Below are 13,462 nucleotides of genomic sequence, written 5' to 3' on the forward strand. Positions count from 1 at the left end.
ACAGACTATGAAGGGCATCCCAGTACTAACCCAGTATTTATATACCACTCACTGTTTAGCTGCAACAATGCTCAGCCTCTGCCTGCACTTTTGGATGCAGCTTTTATCCCTAGCTCTCATACTCCCTTTCTGCCTTTCTCTCTTTCTTTCTTTTTACTTTCTTCTGTCCTCCCTTGTGGTTCCCCTTTCTCTCTCCTTCACTCTCATTCTTTTTCTGTGGCCAATTTTCTGCCTCATCGCTTCCATAAGCTCTACCTCTCATTGCCCTAACTCAGAGTCAGTTCATTTTAACCTGAGAGACTGCCTGGTTGGCATGATGTATAGTCTCTCATGGTTTGCTGCAGGGCATGCACACTGACCAATGCACCAGAATAGACTTGCTGGATGTGAAATACTTTAATTCTCTGCACAAAAAAAGGAAAAAAAAGGGGGACAAGGCAGTAATGTGAAGGGCAGGAGAGAGTGTGCATTCAGCCTTGTGTGTGTGTGTGCGTGCATCTGAGTAACCGTGTATGGAATATTTGAGGTGTCCTGACTAGTCAGTGTTCTCCAGGCCTTGTCTCGCCCCCCGGGTGTGTCACCGTTAGAGCCCCCACACAGGGCGTCTCTCCAGCGGTGTCGCTCCCTGCCTCTCCCCCCCAGCACTCTCACTGCATTGGCCCTGCTCCTGCCACAGTCAGGTATTGTTCCATATTTTTATTCGTTTAAATATGCAGATTGTTAATTGATGTGTGCTCAATTCTGCATGTCTTCTTGTCTCTATCCAGCAGACATGGGGCAGTCCTCATCTTCAGTGCGCCTGCGATCTGGAGGTTCTGGTAGCTGCAGGAGGAGGAGGCTGTTAAGACCTGGGTCAGAACCGCTACAGGTCAACATAGTGAGTATGATATACACACACTTGCAAATAATGGCATTGCGTATTTTTATTTCTTTTATTTTCTTTTAGACTTTTCAGGCCTTTGGACAGATTTATTAAAAACAAAACACTGCACACAGTGGACGGTATGATGACTGATAGCTTCTCTCTGATACCGTTAATACTGGAGTTTACAAGGCGTTGCTCAGTGTTTCATCAGATAATGAAGGGACTGATCCGTGAAGATGGTGGCCACGTGGATTAATGTCACGCAGTACTCTTTGGCCATTACTCATCCTGAGTTGCACACCCAACATTTCAGATGTGTTGTTTAATGTGTCGTGTGCAATTCACTCAGACCAAATTGTTAATTTTCACAGCAGATAGAGAAATAGCAGTAAATTCTAAATAATACTCTTTGCATGCTGGATTCTCTAAAAACTGTCTAGAGTGTCAGTTGTGTAAAATTGGCTGTAGAGTATGCTGGAATAACGCTGCTCGGGAGGTGAAACCAGGCATTTCGGAATCGATGCTTTGAAGTGGAAGTGGCCTCTAGAGGATTCTAGTGAAAGGAGATACAGAGTCTTCTGATACATCCTGACAGGGTAGTGGCACACATTTCTAGTGCTGGGTCCAGCAGCTCTACTTACAGAACTATAATGCACAAGACAAACACTGTTTTTTGTTTTGAAAAATATTAAGAGTAAAAATAAAACCATCCAGAAAACAAAGAAAAGGAAAACAACAGAAATAGAGGTCAAGTGTCAGGAAACCACTCCTCTTTTTGATACATGTGACCCAATATAGCAAACAGCGCCCAAAAAGAGTCTGCAAACCTTTTCATACATTGTCTGGTTGTCTTCTTTATCTTATTCTTTCTACCCCCCAAAATTGCCATGATTTGTCTAACTTTGAGCAACATTTGAGGGTTTTTTTCTACCACTAAAATTATGCTTTTAGCTTTTTGAGACAAAAAAGGAAAAAATTAGGTTCCCTGATGTTTGTTCCTTTTTTAATATAACTGTGCTTTTGTGGGTACAATCCAAGTAGAAATGACTTTGGGTCTAATGAAATTTTTAATAATTTGCTCACATTACTTTTTCCAGAATGTTTTAATCTCTCTGCACTCCCAAACTCACTGTTCCTTTCACCTCTGTGCATCATTCATTTATTGTAATAATTAAAGTGCTTTAATCTGAAGCGCATCTGAGTAGCTAATTTCCAATCCTCCGCTGAGATTTCAGGTTCCAAGTCTTTGTTCCATGTGTGTTCAGTTTTTCTAGGTCTCTAAAGAACTCAATATAAACTCGTAAAAGATGTTTTTTTTTACCCAGAAACAGTCTTTTGTCATCATTATTTCGACAAGTGTAGTGAGTGAATTATGTTTATGTGTTTTTAAAAAGCTCAAAATAAAAAAAGGCTTCTTTTCAGGTCTTTAACATCACAGTTTGGATGAGACAGCTCTTAAGCTCTTTCATTGCTTTAGAGGGCCAAAATTTGAATGTAGAATCTGAATTTCCTGCGGTGTAAAACCGGTTAGACCACACTGTGACAGAGTCTCTTTGTTTTAAAGATTTTTCTTACGTTATATCAGAATGGAGCTACATGTTTAAAAGTCAGCTTACCAGCCTGCTTTGGGGTAAATATGGAAACTTCAACGAATATTATTTATTTGTAGTATCAGAAAAGTATTTTTTTTTACTCAGAAATCAAATAATTCAATTCTTTTAGTTGCAAATGTATATTGCTACAAGTTGCATTTTCCACATCAGTCTCAAATTTCCAGTTATTTACAAGCAGTCAATGAGGACTGACTACAATATATGAATTACATTAAGGTGTCTCTTCTCATAGCAGTGATGCTGTCTGCTCAGCTGCTGAATTATAATCCCCGGGCTTTCGGTCCTGGCATGTCTTCCCATTGAAATTTTGTAAGCTGTGCCTTTGAAGAAGTGACACTACTGCATTTATAGGCTTTGATTATAACTTTTTTCTCCTGCTGATCTAAATAGTGTTTGTGAAACACTGCGCACTGTTGCCATGACACTCACTGGCTCCAGTTCATCTTCTTGCTTCTATCTTTAGGCAGCCTTTTTAAGCGTGAGCTAAATAGAGAAAGTGTGTGGGTGAGAGAGAGAGAGGCAGAGAAAAAGGGGTGGGAGAGAAAAGAAGAGAGATGCTCCCTTTGTCGTGGTCCTCCCCTGGGGTAGGAAACATGGACACATAACACTGGCAGTGTCTTATGTGTGCGGTTGAGTGGTGAGAAAAGTTTATTTGGAGCAGGCTCAAACGCTGGGATCTAAAATAAAATCAGTAACGATAGCTTTATTGTCATTATAGTTACTGTTTAACAAAATTTCATATGACTCCTTAAAAAGCAAAGGAGTGCATGGTGACTTAACCTGATAGTATATAGATGATTGATAGATGGATCTCTCTGGGTCTTCATTGTTAAAAAGCTCTTGTTTGTGATACAGCGTAGTGTATATTATAGTCTTCCTGTTAGGATGACTGGTAGAGGCCGGAGGCCGCAGGCACAGAGAAAGCATTCTCACTGCAGTGGATTAACTGCTAATGCTGACGCCTCTCTTCTCCCTTTCATTTAAATGGATTTCTCCCCCAGTCAACCTCCTCTCCTCGTCTCTCGTCTCTTCTCCTCTCCTTTCCTCTCCTCTGACAAACTCTGGCAATAGGCGTCTTTAATTCCTATGCAGATGAGAGGACAGTTTCCTGTGTGTTACTAATGCTGTGCCTGAAGCTCTGCTGTCAGCTTGTCAGTGAAGGGGACTGTCTTATTAACAGCTTCATGCAGATTAAGAGTTTCAACAGAAATCTTCTATGATTAAGTTTGGGCGAACCTAGGTCTGTCTGGACATAATCATATTATGCAATGCTATCTATTTATTATGAACGCATGACTCAGCAGGCAGTGGTTAGCTGGGCAAGAAATGGAGCAATGATGAAAAAGGACAACGTCCTTATGCACACACTTAAACACACGCGGGAAGTACCAGTGCTCAAAATTTCTGTTCGCTAATTTAATCGGACACACTCGCAGATTTAGTTTGTATTTGCATCCTGGGTCTTTGGCCCCCATGTGATACACCCTCTTTGCAACCCTCTGATGCACACACACACTTCACGTGCTCTTTTGATGTATTCAGTATTCATCTGTCAGGATGTATGAGTCATTGCATTGACAACTTCATTATTTGGTGCGGAATGAACAGCACCAGCTAGTGATATTTCTGTCAACCACACTATGAATGTGTAGCGTTTGTTTCACCCTGGGCTTTATTTTAGAGTCCTGAGAGAGAAACCATGGGAATAGCTCAACCTCAAAATAACTGCACGTTTGTTCAGTTTGCACTCAGAGCCAGTGGCGACCTAGAATCCTTTATCAGTGTTCATTCAGCATTGTTCCTCAGTCAAGGTGCTGTAACTTACCGCAGCCACCAGCTAATGCTGTTTTGTAGGACGCTGTAGAATCTGATAAATAGCGGTGCCACTGACTAAACCAGAGTAGATGGTTGTGTCAGAGCCTCCCCAGGCTGTTTCTTCTTAAGAATGATTTTCTGCCTGTCAGGTGTGTGCATGTTGTTGTTAATGGCGCATAAATGCCCATGTGACTGTGCTTACATGTATGGGTGTGTGTTTCTGCGTGTCAGCGAGTGAGGCAGAGAGGCTAAGGGCCTTTCTCTTATATAACTGAGGAGAGCGTTGCCTTCACTCCCTACAAAACCCATTTCCACTTTTCAGATGGCTGCACGTTCCCTGGGACTGGAAGAACAGTGCCTGCGTATTAATTCTCTGAGTCACTGGTGTATCCTGTTTTACAGTAGCTCCGCATTACACTCTGTATTTTGTCAGAGCATGCATGCCTGTGCAAGTACTGATTTGCCTTCATGCTTTCTTGAAAAACACTCCACTGTTCTATATCTCAAGCTGTGATATGTTGTTGACAGTGTGGGACAATGGAGAAATACTGGTGGATGATTTCAGCAATATCACAACATGCAGTCATTTCACCTATGAGACCGTTTCAGACCTAAAGGACTTAGGGCTTGTTATCCAGCACCAGTTGTAGTTTCATGTGTACAAGTCTTCCCTGGCTGATTTTACCCACAGCCATCACTGTCCACTGCTAGTGCTAGTGTAGCACCTTTAAGGTGCAGTGCATTGTCCTGTATAATATATAAAACCAATTAAACTAAGTTTATGAGAGAGACTTGTAATGATGCCAGGTTTAGCAGAGAAAGCTGTAATTTGAATTGCCTATACAGAAATAGGTTAGAAAATACAAATGTCAATAAATAAAAAGTAGCTAACTTTCAATATGACACATATTCATAAGGAATATGTGTAAAATATATTTATTATATTTAACAATTTATTAAAATAGCTGACCCTGGATGTATTCAGTTAATATTGATGGTCAGCTCTTTGAAACCCCTATGTTATCTGTGATTCTTTACTCTCTCTGTGCACATTTAGAGACAGTCACTCTGATTTGAATTACTTTAACTAACTTAATCTGCTGAGTGTTTGGAGTCTGAATAAAGAAATAGCTCTGGCCCTGGTCACTTTATCCTGCATTAAAATAATGAGACAGAAGCTAACTGTCTGTACAGTGTTCTCCTAGTTAGAATGTATCCTGCAGGCCTCTGTGAAAGATGGGGTGTATTTTTCTGGCAGCTGCCACTTCTTGTGTACATTATTTAGCTTAACTTTCTGCCTTTGACCTCCCTGGCTCCCAGCTACGCCACATGCGGCATCAGAGAAAACCCTCCATCACATCCACGTATTATGCAATCTCCTTGCTCCTTGTAGTTCTTCTTCTTCATCCCCCCCCCCCCCCCCCATCTCAATCTGCCTCCCTTTCTTCATGACCTCAGCGCTCGTCATCCCTCCCTCCATCACGTCCATCTCTGTTTTCTCCTGTGTTCACATCAAGTTTTCTTCCCCCCCCACTGCTTTCTGTGCTTGCTTACCTTCTCCCCCCTCTTCCTCTATTCCTCCCTCCAGGCATGTGAAAACACCTGCTTCCTGTGGCCTGTTGTGTGGATGTGAAAGCTTGTGTGTGAGCACAAGAGCACAAAGTTTTAGTGCGCATCCATGGCTGTGTGCAGTCTTATATTTTAGCTTTTCAATGGAAGATGGTTATCAGACAGCCTATTAAGTCTTTGATGGCAAGAGCTACCCTAACAAAACAAAAAAAAGAAATAAGGTGCTCAGAAACAGAGAACAAGCCAAACAAGCTTTCACCCAAATATGGTTTCACTGCAGAGTTTTGCATTTCAATCTGCTGTTCTGCTTTTGAACTCTTGTGGCGTGGAAGCAGTGAGAATGTAAAGTCGTTTTTGCTCAGAGGACAGGTGGAGGTTTCTAACCATCCCTGCAGTTTGTAGCTAGTCACACATCTATGGCATGCACTGTGTGATAGTAGATTAGAGTGAAAGCATGGACTCATCACTGCTAACTGCTGTCCCACAGACTATGTGAGAAATGTTTTACAGGAAATATCTAAACATGGACGTTTTTTTACTCCTGAAAAGCCGTACCCAACAAGCATCGCATGCAAATCATCCTGAGTTGGAAAAGTCAGGAAGAACAGGAAGGCACTTCTCTCTACATGCTTCCGGGGGGTCTGGGCTGCAGGTGGCAGCCAGTGGCTCTGATGAATGGTGACAATAACACATGCTTACTACACACACAGCCAGCACAGTCGAGTGTAGTGAAGCAATGCCAGTTTATACAACCAACCTAGCAAAGGCCACTTGACTTTATCCCTCACACCTTAGCTGGGGTCTCTCCAGCGACGAGTCTGTGGGCTTCATGAAACCACACACTGACTCTCACGCTGAACAGAACCATAACTAAGAAACTGCAGTTACAACAGTGCTTCCTATTGGTTGCAATGTCTCAAAAGCTGCCTCACCATTACACACTTTGTTACGTTAAGTAAATATTTTAACAGAAACAGAGTTCTCCCCTCTATTAGAAGACATTTGAAAGCGGTCCTTTAAATGCATGTTTTATCACTGAGATGATTCAGGGAGGCAGCTTAATGAGTGAAAGGGATATCAAGATGATAATTTAATGGCATCATTTAATGAAATAGTCACTTCTGTTATCTTCGTTAATCGTCTTTAAAGAAACATTTTTTCTGTTTGGGAAATTACACGTATTTCTCAAAGAAGAGAGATGAAACTATCGTTACAACTCACATAAATGTGAAGCTACAGCCAGCAGCTGTGTGGCTTACAGCAAACAGTGACAGCTTGAACAAGTGCTTTCAATCTCATTAGGATTTTTTCTTAATAGAGGTGCGGGAGGATAATGCTGAGATTCATTTGTTTATTGCATTTTTGAAGCTATCAATGCACAATTAAATTACTCTGTGTTATACGGTTATGACAGTAGCGTGGTAAGCTTCTGTCACAGAAGTGCGGAAAACAGGTGAGGCGTGCATCAAATGAGTTTCTAATTTTATATGTTTCACAAATCTTCAAAAGCTTGGTTTCATTCCACAGAGAGACTTGATGTGGCATTCCCTAAGTTCAGCCTGTGTTTATTCAAAGACTTTCCGTCTTTAGTTCTGCTAGCGCTGCACAATGCTATGCAGTCTCACCAGGGACTGACCCAAAGACCACAGTCGCTGGACAGATGCAGTTTGTTTTGCAGTCTCAAGAACACACAGATACTGTATTGATTTGTCATTAAATAGCATTTCATTCTCATGACTGTATCATGCATGAGTAGGACTATTTCTCTTGAAGCTATTAGGCCCTGGAGTGTTTTGATATCACTTTTGAAATATGTATCTGTGATTTTGTCTGCCCTACTTGGCATCTATCTTACTCTATTTCTCAAATCTCTCCGTGCGCTGACCCACTGACTCGACTTTACACTAAAAGCCAAATTGAGCTGAACGAATAAACAGCTGATGCCTGAACAATGGTGACAAAACTGCGTTCAGGAAAAGTCCAGCACTTTATTTTTAGGGCGCTTTTGTGGCTGAAAGGCCTGGGAGGAAGCAGGAAGTCAGTGTGGTTGCCGTGGGGATGGGAGGAGAAGAAAAGAATTGGAGCAGACAGAAGGGAAATGGGTGTGGTGGGCTTTGCCTCCTATTAACTAAATACCTACTGACCACAAACAGATTCATTTGCTAGCACTGAAACTTTGCAGTCTTTTTCAGAGAGAGGTCATAAGATAGTGGCAGCTTTTAACTAATCCAAAAATGAAAAGTAAGAATTAAAGTAAGTCTCAAAAGAGCTGATCCCAGACCAGCAAATGAGCAGCGCTTGTCTTAAACTGATATCATGTAGAATCCAGCTTTTACCCTGGGGCATAAATTACGGGTTAATGTTCTGTCATATGCAGGGTGTTTTTTCCACATTGTGCCAGCCTTGTTCAAGGACGGCAGTTTTTACTTAGCTTTATTCTAATATTATTTAACCACCAAGTTGATATATAAACATACACTGCATTAGCTGCTGTTCATTGGACCGACGTGTTTACACAGCTACCATATTGTTCAGGGGCATCAGTATCCCCTTATGTATTCAGACCTGTAGGAAAAAAGTCTGTCTACCTATAATAAGCAGTTTATCTCAAACAGCACATGTTTAGTATTAGATTTAATAAGCATTACACGTGTTAGCAAGTTACACTGTGACAGAAGAACAGCAGCAAAAGTGAAAGGGATGATTTACAAGATGGTATTGAGACCTGCTGTGATGTATGGTTTGGAGATGGTTGCACTGACAAAAAGAAAGGAGGCCAATCTGGAGGTGAAAGATCTGAATATGTTAAGATTTTCATTAGGAGTAAACAGACAAGAATATTAGAGAGACGGCTAAGGTTAAGTGGCTTTGAGACAAAGTCAAAGAGAAAAGGCTGAGATGGTTTCGACATGTGCAGAGGAGGGATAGTGGATATACTGCACAAAGGATGTTAAAGATGGAGTTGCCAGGCAGAAGGAAAAGAGGAAGACCTCAAAGAAGATTTGTGGATGTAGTTGAAGAATGACCTGCAGAGGGTTGGTGTGACAGAGGAGGACGATAGGGTTAGGGTTAGATGAAGGCAGATGATCTGCTGCGGGAATCCCTAAAGGAATCAGCTGAAGGAAGAAGAAGCAATTCACAGGAAATTAGTAAAGATACTTAGGAAATGTAAAAATGCTCCTTAATTGCATTGAGTTGTTTGTCAAGTCTTTGGGTGTGTAATGACAGCAACAGTTGACTGAAACGTCATGTGACTCACTGTGTTTTTATCAAGGCTGCTGTTTACTAACTTCTGGGAATTTACACAGTAAATGAGTCTGTGTGAATGACGCTTTCTACATGCTGTTACAACTTGATCACTTGCATGCAAATGGATTGTCAACAGTGTGTCATGGACATAGTTTGGGACTCGTTAGCAACATAACACAATATTTTACAAAAACTTGTCACCATTAGAATCTTCTTCCTTTGGTGCTTAGTTTTGGCTTTTAATTTTCTTTTTTAATTAAAACACAGTAAGCAGAAAAAACATTTTACAGTAATAATATCTTCAGAGAGTACAAAGTCACTGTGAACATGAACATCATGTTATAAGGTTGTATTGATATCATATTTTTATTTTTTTTATTTTTTTTGCCTGTCCCGTTTGGATCTTTAGCCATCAGAATTGTTGTCTGAAAGCCAAGAAAGATGCCAAGTGGATTTACTTTGCCAAGTGGATCATCATGGCCTTGCCATATTGGTCCATTTCATTGACCTTTATTATAATTATGTATTTATTTTATTTTCATTTTTTAAAGACGGGACAGACATGACTGGGGGATAGGACAGGGAGAAAGAATGAAAGAAAGAGAGGGAGAGAAAGAAAAATAGAGGGGAGAAGAGATGGTGAGAAAGGGGGGAAGAGAAAAAAGAAAAAAAAACAAACAAAACACCTGGATCACCCGTATGGAGATAAAAAACCAGAAGAGAAAACAAACAACAAAGAGCAACATAATGAAAACAACACCATCACAATAAACTAGCTAACAATAGATAACAGTAGATACTTTTTTAATTTCACCTGTTGAGAATGAAAAAAGAAAACAAGCAGAAGAAAACGAGAGCAATAGAGTAAACAACATGACAATGATATATGGGAATATAACTGTAAATAACTAAATATTAAACAGTATAATTGATCTCATATTAAGATCTGCTGAGGTCTAGACAATGTTTTTTTTCTCATCAATAAACCCATAGAATAGAAAAAAGGGTGCACTTTCTTTTTCACAACTCGATATACAAATGAATCAGTAGTTATATTCAGACCTACTGAGGCTGGATTTCACCCATTTAAAAAAAAAAATACCACAATTTACCTTTTATAAATTTCACTCATCTCTCCTTCAAGGTCATCTTCTGATTGCCCTTTGGACTGCTTTCCACACAGATGCTATTTTTAGATCACTCTGCTCTGTCCCCTTGCACTTGTGTCATTGGTATGCACAGTGGATCTTCCACTGTGCATGATGTGAAAACAGCAACATTTCAACTTGAATTTGAACCTTGAATTGTGTTAGCGTGGCTTAAGTAACCTATGTTTTCAGTGCACAGAAAGACGATTGTCTCCCTCAGATGCTGCAGTCTGACCCTCTAGAATGAATTAATACTGTACAACCCTGTGAATACTTCATAAAAACAATAACCATGGTCCTAGTTTTGCTTCTAACCTTAGCTGCAAATTTGAGGTTCACTGTAAAATTGCAAACCGTGCAGTGCAGGTAGTCGTGATGGGATCTAAATATAGCAGCAGTCCTGGAGAAAGTCCAGAGGTGCACGATAAGATCACCTTTGGAGTAGGATCGGATAAATACTGATCTGGTTTGGTTTTTAATGTCTGTGGGCAGAATCCCAGAACTTCCTAATCGTTACTTGGGTAAATATGAAAGGCAGTTATTTGTAGATTAGTAAAATAGACCTTTTGTTTGTGTGAGCTGTTCTCTCATGGGTAAAACATGTCCCAGTGAAGTGGGGAGCCAGCAGCTGCTTCTGTGAAAGCGGTTCAGGGTCATTTTCACATGAGAGGATGAAGAGTGATGTCACTAAATTGACTGTCAGTTCGGTTTAGTGGTTGACAGTCCTGAAATTGGTGCAAGTCATACGACTGAGCAGCGTCTGTGCTCGTTCCCTAAGTAATGCACATTCACTAAGTGTAATTTCAGACTCATTTAACGTAATTCTCTGCCAGTGGGAAATATTCTGCCGTTTATACCATCTCTTTTTTTTTCTTCTGTATATGTATGAGTATATTAGCATTGGTGTCTGTGCAGATTTAGACTTTCAGATGTGACCTTTGTTGTCTAAATGTCAGGGAGATTGGAGAGGGAGCCCACAGAGGTAGGGCAGGCTTATGTAATCTCCTCACTCTGTGTTGCACACACACAAGCAGAGAGAAGGGGGGAAAAAAGCTTGTTTGAGGACGGTTGTCATATCTCAGCTGTGATGCCTTGTATGGCTCTCTGTTCTCTGAAAGCCAAGCTTTCAGGAGCCATTGCTTTTATCAGCATGTATGTGCAGAAAGTGCCCTGGAAATTATTTATGGCTTTAAAAATACTGATATATTGCACTCCTTTGGTGTTATTCTCTTAAACTTATTCTGAGGTCTTTTGATTCATTCCAAAGCTCACAGCTCAATGTGAAGTTTGAGTGTAGTTTGGAAAGGGAGTGTGTATCCGTGTGTAGGATGGTTGACTAGGGAGATGGAACTGAAGTGATTCTCCTATGTTAATTTATTCACAATCACGTCATGCTCCACTCATAATCTGCCAACAATCCCGCAGGCTGGGATGTGCTCATGTTCATCTAAGGTATCACTGTGAACATAAAGGCCAAAATTATGTGCATGCCAATGGCAAACACGTGCATCAGATCGGAGCTTGGGCCATTTTGTCCTGTCACTTTCGATAAACTTAAAACAACTCAACACTGAAAAACATTGCACTGCACACCAGACACTAGTCTCCTTTAGGTCTGAAAGGCTGCTCTGTAGTTGTAGTAGTTGTTCCTCTCTCTTTTTCAGAGGACTTCACCTGTTTCCTGCACAAACTTCTAGCAGTTAGAGTTGATTCTGATCCGCAGAAACTTAACAGAACAACCCCACAAGCACAGCCTCCTTTTCAACCATTCAAACAATATGCTCAAAATGCTCCAGTCACATTAAAAACTATCAAACCACAGCTGCACTTGTTTATGTTGGCCATGGGTGTAAAACGCTAACTAAGCTAGCAGTAACAGCCGTCTGTATTTCACATATTTCTGTTGTAAATGTGACAGTTTAGAATATATTGCTACTGACTTTTAAATACTTTATTTCTACAGTGGGCTGCTGTTGAAATCCTCCTCATTTCCCAGTGACCGTAGAGTCAGAAAGTTGTTCTTGAGTTTTGTTACTTATGTTTCACCGAATCACAACAGTAATCATCTCAAGGTACTTTACAGTGTAAGCTACAAAAATGACAGAAACGAGAAATGAGCAGGCATTTGGCAACAGTGGAGAGAAATAACTCCAGCAGAACCAGGCTCAGGGAGGGAGGCCATCTGCCACGAGCGGTTGGGGGGGCAAAAAGAAAAGCACAGAGATCACAAGTAACAAACAGGACAACACACAAACAAGAGGAGAGAGAAGACACAGAGAAACGACATGCAGTTGTGGCATCTAAGCACATTTGGTATCGAGGGGAGGGGATCGAAGGAGAAGTGATTTACAGGGAGCCGCTGAGCCAGTGTGGGCGGGAGATTTGTGATCTCCCTTTCTAGTGCCTGCACATTATTATTATTACTACTACAGAAACATAATTTAAGACAATGATGTCACATGGCTCATTATGGCCTTTAAAATACACTTTGAGGTATAATTACAGTTGTTGTTTTTTAAAATATCCTTTATTTTTGGGAAACAGTTACTATGATCTGGTTCTTTTACAAGTGATGTATATTGTTTAGTTTTTCACAACTCTAGCTGGGGGTCTGAGGTCTACCAGCACTGTCAGGTTTGACATATCATGTCCATAAATCCATGTTTGCATAGATCATTGTCAAACAAAGCGCATCAAATACCCAATCATTTGATGTCTAAGATATTAAAATGTAAAAACGTCCAATGGGTGATTTCTTTTAATTAGGCACCGCTTGGAACTGACATTTCCTCCGTGAGATCAGTTTCAGCCTTTTTATTGCAGCAGGAAACTGAAATAATTTTTCAAAAGTGGATACCAGTGCTGAAATTTACACGTTTGTCCCTCTGGAGCCATTAGTTTTATAAATCCCAATAGCCGCTTGAAGTTTCAAAGTTTTCCAACTGACCCATCATTTCTATCTAAGGAAACTGATTTATTACAGAATTTCAACCACTGGATACATTTCACAGGTATTTCTCTTGATTTAAAATTTCTATGAAGTCAAATTTATAACTTAGAAACCTAAGCACAAGCTTCTTTTCAAGTAAAATAAAATGATGGCAATGACACATACAGCATCTTCATTAACGTTCATGTAGTACCAGTTTTCCCCTTTTTCCCCCTCAAAGCACTTTTTACACTGCAGGCTGCATCCACAGATG

The 13,462-nt window shown here is 40.5% G+C and overlaps 1 protein-coding gene across 7 annotated transcripts in view; it reads left to right on the plus strand.

The window, feature by feature from the left end:
- Window positions 1–13,462, plus strand: part of LOC102797990 (uncharacterized) — a 53,694-nt gene that overhangs the window by 5,877 nt on the left and 34,355 nt on the right. For 6 of the 7 annotated variants that reach the window (XM_087848193.1, XM_006781758.3, XM_035910001.2 and 3 more), the window contains 2 exons: window positions 554–680; window positions 768–877. In XM_087848193.1, coding sequence (XP_087704319.1) covers window positions 554–680; window positions 768–877 — 237 coding nt within the window. The remainder of the gene's footprint in view (window positions 1–553; window positions 681–767; window positions 878–13,462) is intronic. The other variant, XM_006781760.3, reaches the window with a different exon arrangement.

Source organism: Neolamprologus brichardi, chromosome 2 (assembly GCF_056152115.1).
Source record: "Neolamprologus brichardi isolate AB-2024 chromosome 2, ASM5615211v1, whole genome shotgun sequence".
In the NCBI taxonomy this organism is placed as follows: domain Eukaryota; kingdom Metazoa; phylum Chordata; class Actinopteri; order Cichliformes; family Cichlidae; genus Neolamprologus; species Neolamprologus brichardi.